Genomic DNA, 15,113 nt, shown 5'->3' with positions numbered 1-15,113 from the left:
AGACATTCATTTTCTAATAAGCTGCTCGGCCGACAGCACTATCCCGATGTCCCTGAGAGCTTGTACTGAGGGAGTGCAAAGAAAACAGAAGCAGTGATTTAACTTCACGGGGAACAACCGGACTGCTCCGTGTGGAACAAATTCCATCCCGGTTTGTGACTACCCACCGAGCTCACTGAGAGAAATGTCATACAAACCCCTGAAAGTAAAAAGAACAGCAGGAAAGCAATCCTCCCCCTGGAATCTGAGTGGGAAACCCTGTTGACTTAAAATCCTCTTTCTCAGCTTTGAGAGCAGATCTGAGAAGTCCCAGGGCAGACTGCATGACATCTAACTTGGTCCTTTCTACCTCTGAGGAGAAAAGCAGAATGAAGGGAGGGATAAATATCAAGGACAACTTACCTGGCGGACAGGATGCACTGCTTTGTCCATTGCCTCAAGCCATCTGAAAGACAGTAAAATGAGCGGCGCTCTCCTTAAGGGGCTGGGTAAGTGTCACACGGAGGGGCCTGTTCTCCCTAAAACCCGTCGTTCAGACAGAACAGTCCTGAGGCTCAGATATATTTCACTGCTCTAAGTTCAAGGTTGAAGGGCGACACATTCTTACAAAATTGACATTACTAGGTGGCAAAAACCCACTCCCATTGGGCATATTTAAAGTAAATTATTCTCATTCTCCTCCTTTACTATAGTTTAATTAGCGCCTAAAAGAAAATTCGTTCACTTTTTATTTTACCCAGGTATGTGAATTTATTAACACCAGCAGGGCTGATGATAATTGGTATATTAACAGTAAGACACTGGCTATTAAAATAGGGAAAGACTGGTAAATAGTCACTGTCTTGAGCCTGTCCCCAAGTGTTCTTTGAACATAGTGGCGACCTTTAGAGCACCATTAGTGCTGCTGCTTGAGCACTGGATTTTCTTAGTCTTGTCTCCTTAGCCAGGTACCAGCCTATCTACCACACCCCATCTTGTCAATCTTCTTCCGTTTTCTTTTAAATCCCCTGACATTCAATCAAACATACTGCTTGCTCTTCTCCCCAAAGCTTGACTTATTCCCTCTGCCCTCTTCTGTTCCCTTTCTTCTTTGGTTTGCTTATCTGATCCTATACCACACCTTTCATAAACTCCGCCATCATCCCACATCCAGAGACCTTCTCTCCCTACTCTCAACTCCTGTGCCACTCTGTCTTCTTCTATAGCACTTCTTGATTTCCATTTTGCATTAAAAATATTGGAATAAATGACCTATCTTCTTGGCTTAAAGCTTTTTCGAAGGCAAGAATTGGCGCTTAATCAATCTAATGGCTCGCAGAGAATTCAAAACAGTGTCTTAGACATATTAGCTATCCAATAAATATTTTGTCCATGAATTGAAATACAATCAAGCCACTATTATCATATTTCTCTGTTTGTCCTTTAAGCAACATGCATTTGAATACATAATGTTCCACAAATAGAACAGTATATTGTTTGCCTAAGAGGTTTCAGACCCAGGCCTCTCTTGAAAACTGGAGCTGAGTCCAAATCCTCTTAAAGAGATATGCCACTGACACTCAATGCTATAGACCCATTACCTTTTTGTCATTGTGTGTCTCGCAGCCACTCCATGTCATCCCTCACCCTAAATGAGCAGTTACTTACACAACAGTTTTCAGTAGACTCACTGGATTGACCAATGATCTCTGTTCCCTCAGGGTGATACATTGAATAATGATCAGAAGTCGCTGAATGCTGGGAGTTTGCAGGCTACCCTCTTAGAATGCCTGCACACTTCCCCCCTCCACTTGGGTTGCATGCTTACAAAACGTCAGCTCGATTCCTTGCCCACAAAGCTCCATTATTATTATTTATTTTGCTCATCTCACTGTGGTGTGCTAAATGGTAACTCTACTACGTTATTTTTATACCTGGGACTATCCATCCAATTAGCTTAAAATATATAAATCTGGTAACTTTTTTTGGGAGGCTAGAGCATTGAGCTTTTTTAGAAAATGTGGAGATATAAAATAAATGGGTTAGGAGAAGGTTCTGTTCTTTAGAAGTTCTGTTAGAAAAAAGCTGGGGGAATAGTGAAGAACCAAACTTCTCATACCTAAGAAAAAGACAGTTTATTGACTTGTGCTATGCGTTTGCTTTTCCCTTCCCTACTTCCAGTCCCAAGAGTCTGTAAGCCTGTTGTTGAAAAAGCATTCCCCTACCCAAAGTGAAACTGGTAAAATGTTAACGAGCCACCTTTTCATTTCTTGGTTTGAGGTTGCACAGAGGCAAAAAGTTCTCTTTCCAGACTGAGGCACACAGTTAAACACAAATGGTTTTCCCAAGCTGTGATCGATGCCAACTTCTGCACCTTCTAATTTTACCACCTCCAGAGGCAGGCTTTTTCCTTCGTCCTGTAATTGATAAGAAATAGGTTCAGCATGGGTGCCGCAACTAAGCAGACAAGGGAGAAAATGAGAGTGGAAAGGAGGCCCATAGCTATTTTTTTAAATTGATTGTTCTGAAATGAAACTAAAGTCAAAATGAGTTTTCATAGATTATGTTCTCCATGATATATTCCACCAAACTCCATATTTCCCACTACGATACTTTTCCATAACCGTTTTGAATTGCCTCTGTTAATATGCATCTTATTTATGCCGATTTGGGAAAGTATCATTAATTATTAATACCCATTTTTTCCTATCAGCAAAAAAGAACATCAAAAGAAACTGATATTACAAAATATATGTGGTTGGTAGTGACATGAGATCTCCAGTCAGCGTTTATAATTAACATGTATCCCATGCTTGTGGTGTGTCAGGCCCTTTTTCTAAATTCTTTATATCTATTAATTGGTTTATCTTCACAAATGTCCGCAAGGTAGTTACTTTTATCTTCTCTATTTTGCAGATCAGGAAACTACAGGATAGAGAGAATAAAGAACATTTTTCTTTAAATGATAGTAGTTTAAAATATTATGACATGTATGCAAGACTAAAATTATTTTACAGGTAAATATTTTATTTATATTTATTTTACAATTATATCTCAAAACACCCTGTCCATTATTCATGTCTTTTCTAAAAACAGCTACACTGAGGTATAACTTACATACCATAAAGTCACTCATTGTACATATATAATTCAGTGACTTTTAGTAAATTTATAAAGCTGTGAAACGATTGCCACAATCCAGTTTTCGAACTTTTCCGCCAACCTCCAAATTTTCTTTGAGTCTGTTTGCAGTCAGCTGCCACTTTCGCCTCTCCAATTACAGGCAATCACAGAGCTGTTTTCTGTCCCTATAAAGTTGCCAATTCTGGACATTTCATACAAGTTGAATCACACACTATGTGGCCTTCTTTCACTTAGTGTAATGTTTTCAAGTTTCATCCATGTTGTAGCATCCTTTTTATTGCTGAACTTTATTCTATTATACGGGTGTGCCTAATTTAGTTATCCATTCAGAAGTTGATGGAGATTTTTCTTTCCAGTTTTGGGCTATTTTTAATAATGCTTCTATGAAAATTTGTGTACAGGTCTTTGTGTGGACAACTGTTTTCATTCTCTTTGGTAGATTACTAAAAGTGAAATTGCTGGGCCATATGGTAAGTTTATCTTTAACTTTATAAGAAACTGCCAAACTGTTTTCCAAAGTGGCTGTACCATTTTACATTCCCACCAGCAGTGTATGAGCGTTCCAGATTCTCCACACCCTCACCAATACTCTGTGATTCTTGTTTTAATAATAGCCGTCCTACTGGCTGTGTAGCGGTATCTCCTAGTGGTTTTAATTTGCATATTTCTAATGACTGAAGATGTGGAACACCATCTAGTCCAGAGGTTCTTAATCAATTCTAGCTAATGAATTCCTTTGAGGTACTGATGAAAACTATGGACTCTCTATGCCCATATGCAGAAAATTTCTTGCAACTCACGGGTGGATGGATATAAAGATATTCTTCAACTGAAAGTAACCTCTCATAGATGTATGGCACTTTACAGTTTTAGTTTATAAAACATTTTTACGGACTCTGTCTTTTTTATTCTTCACAACTACTCTATGAAGTAAGAAGCTGATGTTATCCCCATTTTCTAGAGGAAGAAACTGAGTTTTAATGAGATGTCTTAAGATTACATAGACAGAGATAGAACTTAGGCACTGGTTTTTGGCTCTGTCTTCCACACTACTTCTCTCGCATGTCTGGCTTCCTGGGCCACTGCAACTTGGGAGATTGCTGGCTCCTAGAGTCAGCAGTTGAAGGCTGTAATAGCCAACATTTTAGGAGACAGAGTATTTCCTGAAGCCACCAGCTTTCCTGGAATAGAGGCAGAAATCCAGAATTTTGATCTGTTTTAGTAAATATAAGGAAGGTAGCACATCTTATAATAATTGTATATGACCAATAATATGACATTAGAAATCAGAAGAGTATATTTTTATTTGCTTTAATAAGGATAAAGACTTTGCATGCCTATAAAGAGTGGCTTATTATTTATATCATTTTCCCAGGAGCGTCTTAAACTACAAAAGAAATGGGGAAACATAAATAAAGCCTGGGGATTTTATTCTATTGGCAAGTGACAGATGTATTCATTTGCTAAGAGCAAGTACATGCTGGATCTGCTTTCCTTTGGGCCTGTTATGCAGATAAGATGATATAATATGTTGGTCTCTCAGTATCAGCATTATTAGGTCACTCTGGAACTACCAGTGTTCTCCCACATTCTTTGCTATAGGAGAATACAAAGGAGTACACGCATATGGCATATGACACACAACCAAGAATAGTGCTTGAAGTCCCTTATGAGGCTCTTTGCCCTCTGCTCAAGTTACAGCTGTGTGAGAAGAATGAATGATTGGTGAATGGACTAGATTAAAAACGAGGGCTACTGTCTCTTACATGTCCTCTATCATGGCCCAGATTCCATTTTTACTCATCTCAGCTGCTGCCTCATTGCCCGTGATTATGAGCCTGCTGTGGTCCTGGGAGCAGCTGTGAGAAAACCATGGCTGCAGAGCCTGTGGAGCAGGTGTGGGTGCTCTTGCAGCTGTGCTTACTCATCTTACTCTTTTTCCTCGGTTTCACGAGCCCAAGCACCATAAAGCTCCACTCTCGTGGAGATGCAGGGATTGGAAAAGGTTCTCCATTCAGTCTAATCCTAATGCTGCTTGGACTGTGGCTCCATATTCGCCAATGAAATGTTTTCTAGAGATAAAGGACAACCAGAATCCCTTTTCTATCTTACTGCCATGCCCTGGGGTTTTCACTCTTCCCCTAAGCAAAACTCAATCCCTCAGTTTGGCAATAATTCTTAAATGGGTTTTATTTGATTCTTTCCATTTGGCTCTGCCAAAAGTCTCACTTATGTCGCTGCTAGAAACAATAAGATTTCTTTAAGACTCTGGCTTCCCCACGACTTTATATTCTCCTGGAAAGTCATGGAAAGGCTCTAGCTCCAATTTTCTATTCCTGAGCCAACTCAGAGATCCAGCTGCTTCATGTGTGCAGGATTGATTAAAATAGCAGGGATGCTGAAGGGATTTACCAAGGAATTGTTTAGTGAGGTCCAGAAGCTATCGACAGAGAATAAAGGAACTTGGGCTATTTATGCCAGACGGCCTTGGATAATGTTGACATTGCCTAGCATGAAAATAAGGTTTCTATAGCAATAATACCAAAGGTCAGAGTGTTCAGAAAAGGGAAATAGTACACAATAATAATGACTAAAACCCAACCCAGGGTGAATCCACTTCTAAATTAAATTATTTCTATAAAGAAAAATACAGACAAGGACATTTGTGCCCGTCTAAAACTTGGGCTCTCTGGTAAAGTAAAATTACCTGCAGATATTCATGAGTTCCTTGCTTTGGTCAAAATTTTGGTTTGAACATGCTAGAAATTTTCTATTGCTATTGCTAGGCTCCTTTGTCTAAGAGAAGAGAAAAGGCTGGGACACTATACCAACAGGTTTTATTTTATCCGAAGGCACAACTATGAAACTTCACAAACTAAGAAGGAGGAAAAAGCCATCCTTAGCAATGAAAAAGAGCTAATTCTCAGTGGGGAAAACAGAGCCAAGATAAATTTAGAAGGAAAGAAAGCATGTCCTAAAGCAACTTACCACATGAAAGGGTACATGAAATACACATCTAGAGTGCTATATTTAAAGCTAGCAAGTTGAAGCAAAAATGAAGAATGAGTGTCTCTTGGAGCTGTATTAATGATGCCGAGAGCCCTTTATCTCTAGGCAGCAGTTTGGAGGCACCCTCTCCCCACTGGTGACTGAAAACCACCACTCGTTGATAGCTATGAGATGATGAACTCTGTCCCCATCCTAGCTGGTAGGATCACAAAGCAGCAAAGCCTGCAAAGGCAAGAAGGAGGAGAAGACACAAGAGTGTTTTCACTGTCGTGACCTTTGCTGTCATTGTCCTGTGATTAAATAGAAGACTTAAGATTATTACATACATGCATGTATTTGTTTATTTATGCTTTCCTTTTTTCTCTCCAGGTAGGCAAGAAAGGATGGACAAAGAACAGAGAATAGAAAGTGAGCATGCATGTCAGACCCTTGTTTGTGGGTGGTACTGGGTTCCCTGTAAAAGTTTAGTGAATTTAATATTTCTCTTTTTGTTTTTATGAAGAAATTGAGATGATGACAATTTCATTGGCCCCAAAGTTGCAGCACCTCTCTAGTCTGCCCCTGCTTTTGAAACGCTGCCTGGCTTACTTGTGACATCAGCAGAGGTTTGTTGTTGTTAGTCCTGTTGGGTTGATTCTGACTCCTAGCGATCCTGTGTACAGCAGGGTGGAACCCTGCCTGGTCTTTTTGCACCATCCTCTCACTTTCCAGCACTACATCAGACAACCTTCTGCTACTATTCATAGGGTTTTCATGGCCAATTACTTTGGAAGTGGGTGGCCAGGTCCTTCCTCCCTGTTGTCTTAGTCTGGAAGCTCTGCTGAAACCTGTCCACCATGGGTGACCCTGCTGGTATTTGAAATACCAGTGGTGTAGATTTCAGCATCCCAGCAACATCTGCAGAGGCAACTGGATACAGACTCAGCGTTTTGTGCTTTTCTTATCAGTTTGCCTGGAGTGGCGAACCATTTTTTAGGAGTGATAAATACGTGCTGGCAGCTCCATGCTGTTTCCTGGCACCAGGAAGACTCCAGGCTCCAGGAAACAGGGGTGGCTTTGGGGGCTGAAGGAGTTCATCTGCACACAGACCATTAGACTACACTGCACCCAGACAGACAGGCTTCCTGCTGGAAAGTTAGCCAAGTAGAGGGATGCTCATGATGCTGGGGTCCAGGCTGCCCAGGCTCTTCTCTCTTGGAAGAAGCACTTCTGGCCTCATTCACATGTCTTACGTTTCACCATTTTCCTTGGCTCCTAAACTGTCTCTTAGAGGATAACAACTACCACCCAATGCTTTCATTACAACACAAAGACTGTGAAGTAGTAACTCTGAGTCATAGTCATGACCTTGTTCAAAGTTGTCAAAAAATTACCAGGTTAACTATAAAATCAAGACATTCTACATCTTAAGCTCTGCAACTGAATGTCCTGTGAGGTCTCCCTCTGAACTCAGGGTATGGTTGGTTTGTAGATGGATTCTGGAGCCAGACGAGCTGGGTTTGAATCCTCACTGCACCACTTATTAGGTCACTAACACGACCTTGGGCAAGTTACTTATCTCTGTGCCTCAGTTTCCTTGTCTGTAAACTAGAGTTGTTATAAAGCATTGAGTTAATATATGTGTAAAGTGTTTGGAACACTGCCTGCATTTCATAAGTGATATACACGTTAGCTTTCATTATTACGTAGAACTTTGATGAAAATGAAGAGTAAGAACTTAGAAAATTAGTTAACAAAGAAGCATTAATATGTGTGACAGGGTAACTATTTAAAGTAAGTTCCTATATGTGTCTTTTTTTTCCTCCAAGAATTACAGGCTGCATGGACAAGGGGAAGGACTTAATTTCTTGGAATCTCAGTGTCCGCACTTGTAAAATGGGGTAACAGCGCCTGTCTTTGTGAGGATGAGAAGAGATCATCTGTGCAAAGTGTTTGGCACACAACAGCTGTACAATGAAGGTCCCTTCTTTCCCAGATCTGGGGTCCACTTTCAGTTTAGGTGCAAATGAAGCATCGCTAAACTCAGGGAAGCTGGGTAAGAAAATCTCCTGCTCCAGACCCAGCGATGGGTGTAACTGGCAGGGGGGCTAGGCTGGGCTGGGCCAGGCTAGGGCTGCGATGGAGGGAGAAGGCAGAGAGGGGAGGAAGTCTGGGCAACATCACTGTCGCATCTTGGAAGGCAGTTGTGATGATCTCAGTGGTTGGCTCCTGTGCCTGGATTCCAGTCATTCAGGTGACAGAGCTCATTTAATCCTCTCTACCATTTGCACAGAGATTTGGAGGGTTCAGTGCTTGCCTCTGGTTACACTTGGACTGAGAATCTCTCACAGCCACAGGTGGAGGCTGACTGCTGCTGAGAACCAGGCTCTTAGCACTGGCTCTCCATCCTTCTGTGATCACATCCTGAGAGACTGCCTTCCAACTGTTGCCAAACCCTGCCCCTGCTGCATTCACATCCTAGGTTTTAAAGAATTTCCCTCTCCTTACACCCACTCTCCCACCCTTCCCTCCACTAACGCTTATGGAGTGTATCTGTACCTTCTGCCAAACATTGTCTTGGGCACGAAGGCCCTACACGGCTTTAGCCTCAGACTGATTTCTTGGTCTCCAGCTTCTCTCATTCTTGACAACAATTCCTCAGTCCCTTTTCTGGTCATGTTCTTAGGCCCCTGGAATTTTCTAAACCCAGTGTGTCCATTATTACTCATGGTCCTTTGCCTGGCCCGTTCTGCCCCCGGCTCTGACTCTCATTATGAAAGGAGTGACCCGGTTGTCAGTGGATTCAGATGTTTGTCTACACACAACAATGGCCTACTCAGCATTTCTGAGTAGAGGAAGAGTGGCTCTCTTTCTCTAATCTTTTTGCAGATCCCTCACTTTTTCACTCTTGAAAAATTGGGATGTGTTATGAATTTAATGTTTTTGTTCCCTCCAAATTCGTATGTTGAGATCTTAACCCTCAATGTGATGGTACTAAGAGGTGGGGCCCTTGGGAGGTGATTAGGTCATGAGGGCAGAGCCTTCATGAATGGGATTAGTGCTCTTATAAAAGAGACTCCAGACAGCTCCATTGTGCCTTCTGCTTCATGAGGACACATAGAAAAGACAGCCATCTATGAACCAGGATGCAGATCTGCACCAGACGCTGAATCTGCTGGAGCCTTGATCTTGGACTTTCAGTCTCCAGAACTGTGAGAAATAAATGTTTGTGATTTAAGCCACCAAGTCCATGGTATTTTTGTTACGCAACCTGAATGGACTAAGGCAGAGTGAGAACCTGGAGTAAGAATTCTGTTTTTCCTTTGAAATAGCTCACCCCACACTTCTATTTCATTCCTACTGACACACTTTTGTCCAAGGCCTTGGCATCTCCTGCCCATATCACTGCAGCAGCCTCTTGGCTGAGCTTCTTGATGCCAGTGCAATCTTGACAATGTAACCCAAACCATCTGATATCGCCCACCCAAGGTTTGCATCCATGGCACTGCCCATGGTGCCAACTGCCAATTTATTGCCTCTCAGTTCCTAATGCGTCCTTTATTGCCTGATTTTGAAAATGGATCTGGGACTTTCAAATATTTTTCGTTTGCCAGTACAAAGCACTGGAGAGATGTTGCAGGAGGAAGGGTTCTTCTTCCTGATTGCTGTGGATAGTTCCAAAGGAGCCTGGAGGCTGATGTATTTTTCTCAGCTCCCCAGCCCTAGAGGTTTCGTCCAGTGCTGGTAGGATGCAGCTTCCCTGAAGGTCCTCCAGCTCTCAATTTGGGCAGTGGTGGCATAGTGAGGAGGCTCAGATGTGAGGCCTGTGCTCCAGCCCAGGTTTCTGCTCTGCATACCCTTGCCTCAGCCTTGTAGGGTTAGACATTTGGGAAACTGGCCCCCTGCTCCCCACCAGGCCTAAGAGGTATCCCAAAATACATTAGGTTCTTACCGAGGTAGGCTTTTCCGGCAACCAGTTCCAGCAGCATGCACAGTGGCACCCCAGCACCCTCTATGCACCTGACTCCCTTGTGTACCCAAGCATCAGCCTTGGCTTGCCTACATTGTGGACATTGGCTTCTGCAGATGTTCCAGTGCAGAGCCTGTGCTCTCTGGGCCTTCCGCTTGCAGCAGCACCCTGACACCCTCAGTACTCTTGACTCAATGATACCTGTCCAGCAGCCTTGGCTCACCTGAGCCCCAGCCGGTTGTTTCTGTTTATCCAGAGACTGTGGACCAGCTCTGGCCCAGGCAACCCAGCAAAATCCTCCATCATCCAGTGCCTGCAACTAATCTTCTCCAGTGATGTCTGAACCTCTACTTTCAAATTTGTGCTTCCTTGGTACTCTCTCTCTTTGCCTTAAAATACCTTTTAGAGTTTTTTTCTTATCTTTATAATTACTTTCCTATCGTTGGTTAATAGCTCTTTATATTAAACTTCCTCTGTTTAAATTATTGTGTATAATGGTCAACTTTATGTGTCAATTTGGCTAGGCTATGGTGCCTAGATGTTTGGTCAAACACCATTCTAGATGTTTCTGTGAAGAGATTTTTCAGATGTGATCAACATTTAAATCTGTATACTTCGAGTAAAGTAGATTCTCCGTAATGTGGGTGGGCCTCATCCAATCAGTTGAAGATCTCAAAAGAAAAAGCCTGAGGTCTTCCAGAGGAAGAAGGGATTCTGCCTCCAGAGCCCAGCCGCAACATTACCTGTCCCCTGGGTCTTCAGCCAGCAGGTCTGTCCTGCAGGATTTGGACTTGCCAGCCACCACAGTTGTGTGAGCCAACTCCTTACAATCTCTCTCTGTATATATAACATCCTGTTGGTTCTGTTTTCTCTAGAGAATCCTGAGTAATGCACTGTGTGATTTCTATCTCCCAAATGGGCCCAGACTGATAGCCTCATGAACACGCCAAAATATCCAATGAAGGCTCTTCTGCTGATTCCCAATCCGCTCTATAACCTGGCCCCACCATTTCTATCAAATTTCATTAATAATCCTCAGTGTCCCAGGTACATACCACTCATTCTTTCTCTGCCTCTGCTCAAGTTTCCCTCACAGTTCATGCCATCCCATCTCTTCTCCTCCCATTCATATTCTAGCCATCTTTCAAGGTCCAACTCCAATTCCTCTTCCTCCGTGAAGTCTTCTTTGTCTCTTGTAGCCATCCCCGTTCTCTCTCTTCTTACAGAGCATGCATCTGCCATGTAATTGAGTGCTGAACTATGTAGTACCTCATTTGGTTCTTTTTTGGTTAATATTTATTGAGATTGAGTTCTTACTGTGCACCTGGCACTGTGCTGTGCACTTTTAATCATGTAATCATCTCATCTGGGAAATTTTCCATCAAATACTCTATGTATGAGACTATGTGTTCCCCTCACAGTGATCATATAATAAAAAATTTTTTCCTTTCTCTGAGGAACCAAATGAGATTAGCAAATCAGGACAAGGGTCTATTGTTCTTAAGTAAGATGCCATAAGACCAGGGTACCCCCTTTTCATAAGATAAATAACAGGCAGCTATACCACGGAAAAGACATGTAATAGGTGCCAAATTCCTGTGAGAAAACTCATAGTTGCCTGCTGGTGTAATATTTCTAGTAAATAATAGAGAGAAGCTTTCCCACTGAACCTACTTCCAGTGAGATAACCCATTCTATGATTCACTGTGAAACCCCAGGGAGGTAATAAAAGGGGTCAGAACACTTCCCCCTCTTTGTAGTAGTTGCTTTGTCATGTCCACAGGATTGACTGGGAGTTTCTAGCAAACCCCTTTCCATGTAACCTCCAGAAGTCTTCTGAATGGCTCAGACCTTTGAAAAGGTGAAAAGAAATTTCACCAGCATATTGCTAAAAACAGGTGATTTCTGAATGCTCTTTAGCTTTGTCTTGAGTGATGAACAAAATGGCAGCAGACTGGCCCTGGTTCTTCACATTTGAAAGGACTGTCTTAATGGTCCTTGTTGATTTTGGCAAGGTTATAAAATAATCTCACTATGAGGGTTGCATTAGCCATATTCTACAAACAAGTAAATGGGGGCAAGAAAGGTTAAGTAATTTGACCAAGGAAATGCAGCTAACAGGTGGTAAAGCCAGATGTGAAGCAAGGCTTATCCAACCACAATAGGTGACTGTCTCCATGAAATGAGACTTAGTTCATAAAGGCCAGATTTACTACATGCCATGCTCACATTCAACTTGGGAGGTCAGGGCTGTTATTATCCTCATATTATAGTTCAGGAGAAAGGCATGGAAAAGCTCACTGAATTTCCCAGGTCCACCCTGGTAGCAGGTTAGTAGAGTTGAGGCCTGGATCTCAATCTGTGAGACCCAGAGCTGGTGCTCTTAACCTTGTTCAATAGTTTATTTCATGTGGGTCTTGTCTTAGGGACTCAGGTAGATGCAAACTCCACCTGAGCAAGGATTATGAATTTTCCCCAGATAGTACTAAGGAAGTGCTGGATCCAGACGAAGTCCTCAATTAAACACCCAATGATCAAGGTAGACAACTGTTAAGGAGCCCATAGTCCTGGTATCTAGCACTAGTTTCTTGTGGTATAAGTTTCTGGTGTTTTGTTGTGTTTCTTCACAAAACCTCTCCAGAGACAAATTTCCTTAGTTCTGTTTTCAGAAAAATGTCTCTCTCCCTGGAACTGTGTGAAGGGCACTTGTCTGGTGGCTTTGGCCTTCTTTCAGTCCTTGAGGCCCCACCAAGATATAAGATTGGCCCTGGAGGACATCTACTCAGGACAGACAATAGCTAGAGCTAAAGGGTGATCATGGAGATAGTGCTGCACGAAGACTGCATGAAGATGGTGCTGGATGCTCTGAACTCTAGTGCCCTGGCCCCGGCTCTGCTGCTTAGGGGGTCCCTCCCTCACTAGCTGTCACCCAGGAGTAGAAGAACACTATGGGCTACTTATCTTGATTCAGGGAATGACCCTGCAGAGTGCTTCTACCACTGTTTGCCTTTAATTCAGAGATCCCATTAACTACTAGTCCTTCTCCCATGATGTGGGCAAAGGAAAATAACATAATGGAAGAAGTATTCTAATCACTGACTAGACCAAAGCTTTGGGATGATGTATGGGTTTAATTGTTACTCTGTCCCACATTTGCACAGAAGCAGAAGAATTGACTGGGTATTAATTTTCCCTTCAGTGGAAAAACACTTGGAACCTCAATGCTAAATGGTATTTTCCTGTAAAGTGTTTTAAATCTACAAGCTCTACTTTTATTCTACTCACACAGATAAAAAAAAATGAAACCTGCCTCAGCTCTGTACCTTAGAGATACTATTTTTTGGGATTGGGACTATGATTTATTGGAAATATTATTGAATATAACAGCAATAAGAATGGCTACCTTTAATTTTCTGCCTATTTTGTTCCAAGGATTGTGCTGGATGCTTTATATATGTTAGTTTATTTAATTCCAACAATATCCCTTTAGAATCTGTGTAGATCCTTTTTGCCAATTTGAATTATGCAAATTTGGAATGGTATCATAAATATCAGGCACAAAATCAGAAATAAGGTGAATACTCCCAAATTAAGTAAAAAATCAGCAAGAACTTCAAAACATCTGGGCCAAGAGAACTCTGCTCATTCTGTTGCCACAAGGTAGTCCTCCTTTAGCTGGGAACTACAAGTACCTGCCGTGCTTTGTCAAGATTAGTCTTGGATTCCATCAGTTCTTGGGAACGCATTCCTCGCACAAAATGCAATCATCTCGTATTGTATTCCCAGAGAGCACAGTGCGGTGCAGTGCTATCCTTGTGCATAATGAGCAATCAGTAAATGGTCATTTAGTGGATTTGAAATGCTAAAAGGGGAGTGTGGTCACAAACAAGCTGGTTAGTCCTTTGCCTTTGGAACATGAGCCTTATCACTCTCCTTTCACCCCTTCCTAGCTCACGGACAAGGTTTGCATTCCAGGTGAGGTTGCAGGATAACTTGTGATGTCCAGCTGAGTACGACTAAGTGGCTTTAATTCATCCTCTCAATCTTGTTCTTGGATTCCTTTTCTCCCTCTTTCCCTCCTTCCTTCCTTCAGAAAAATAGCACATGTGTGAGGGCTTTTTGTACATTACCTTTTCAAATAATTGTAGATTCACTGGAAGTTGAAAAAAATAATGACAGGTCCTAAATACCCTTCACTCAGTTCCCCCCAATGATAACATTTTACAAAACTATAGTAGTACAGGTATTTTTGAAGGGCAGTAGCTAACTGAGTTAAAGTTCCCAGGAAAAAAATCTATATTGAGTTGTATTTACCTTTTCCCCAGGCCTCAAAACAGGGCAGGTTTATGGGTGTACCAGCAGTGCCATCGCACAAAGCCCCACAAGCAGAAGGATGCAATCAGCATCTTGAAATTCTTAGTGACTTTGTCTTTGAATGTAAGTTTTGTAAGTGAAGTACGATGGAACAACGGTGCACGCACCAGGGTCTCGGAGCCTTTGCTCGAATGTGGCTTCACCTCCCTATCTCCATGGGACAGGGCACTGGCCTCTTGCTCTCCTGCTCCTGCCCCGTGACCCCTGCTGTCTTCCCCCGCTGCAGGGTGCTGGGTGCGGGTGCGGGACAGTCAGGTGGGGAGGCATCTAGTGCTTGTGAGAGTCTGCACTTGCCTGGCAAGCATCCTCGTGCCTGAGGGAGTCATTTTGTATTAAATAACAAATGTAAAACCCCATGACAAGTCCAGACAGAGATGGGTAAAGAAAGGAAAAAGCTTTTAAACTGCATTTGGAACAAAGGGCTTGACATTTTCATTTTGCCTTGGGCCCCACAAATTATATTGCCAGCCCTACTTAAAACTGCTTTATAGCCCAGCCTCTTACAAGAAACCTAGGCATGAAGATGAATATTTATCAGGAAATAGGAAGTTTCAACAGAAGCACACAGGAATGTTTGTTTGTCAAAGGCAAAAATAGTTCCTGCTAACGTCAGAGAAATCTTCCTAAAGCACATTCTTATCAAGTCAGAGATGCTTGC

General features: G+C 42.3%; 1 protein-coding gene and 1 long non-coding RNA gene across 3 annotated transcripts in view; one reads left to right on the top strand and one right to left on the bottom strand.

The window, feature by feature from the left end:
- The window catches only part of LOC138917500 (interactor protein for cytohesin exchange factors 1-like), a 61,243-nt gene that overhangs the window by 11,000 nt on the left and 35,130 nt on the right, over positions 1 to 15,113 (bottom strand). The window contains exons 3-4 of one of the 2 annotated variants that reach the window (XM_070234483.1): positions 2,239 to 2,396; positions 403 to 445 (exon numbers count right to left, since the gene is read on the bottom strand). In XM_070234483.1, the coding sequence (XP_070090584.1) occupies positions 403 to 445; positions 2,239 to 2,246 (51 nt within the window). In that variant the 5' untranslated portion in view covers positions 2,247 to 2,396. Of the gene's footprint in view, positions 1 to 402; positions 576 to 2,238; positions 2,397 to 15,113 lie in introns of those variants that run through there. The other variant, XM_070234484.1, reaches the window with a different exon arrangement.
- On the top strand, positions 351 to 9,349 carry LOC111767866 (uncharacterized). Its single transcript, XR_002799767.2, has 6 exons — positions 351 to 488; positions 2,896 to 2,996; positions 3,525 to 3,593; positions 6,502 to 6,540; positions 6,635 to 6,737; positions 7,941 to 9,349. It is a non-coding gene; the product is annotated as an uncharacterized lncRNA (long non-coding RNA).

Source organism: Equus caballus, chromosome 14 (genome assembly GCF_041296265.1).
Source record: "Equus caballus isolate H_3958 breed thoroughbred chromosome 14, TB-T2T, whole genome shotgun sequence".
Classification (NCBI taxonomy): Eukaryota; Metazoa; Chordata; class Mammalia; order Perissodactyla; family Equidae; genus Equus; species Equus caballus.
The sequence above is the reverse complement of the archived record's forward strand: the minus strand, read 5'-3'. Positions and strand labels throughout refer to the sequence as shown.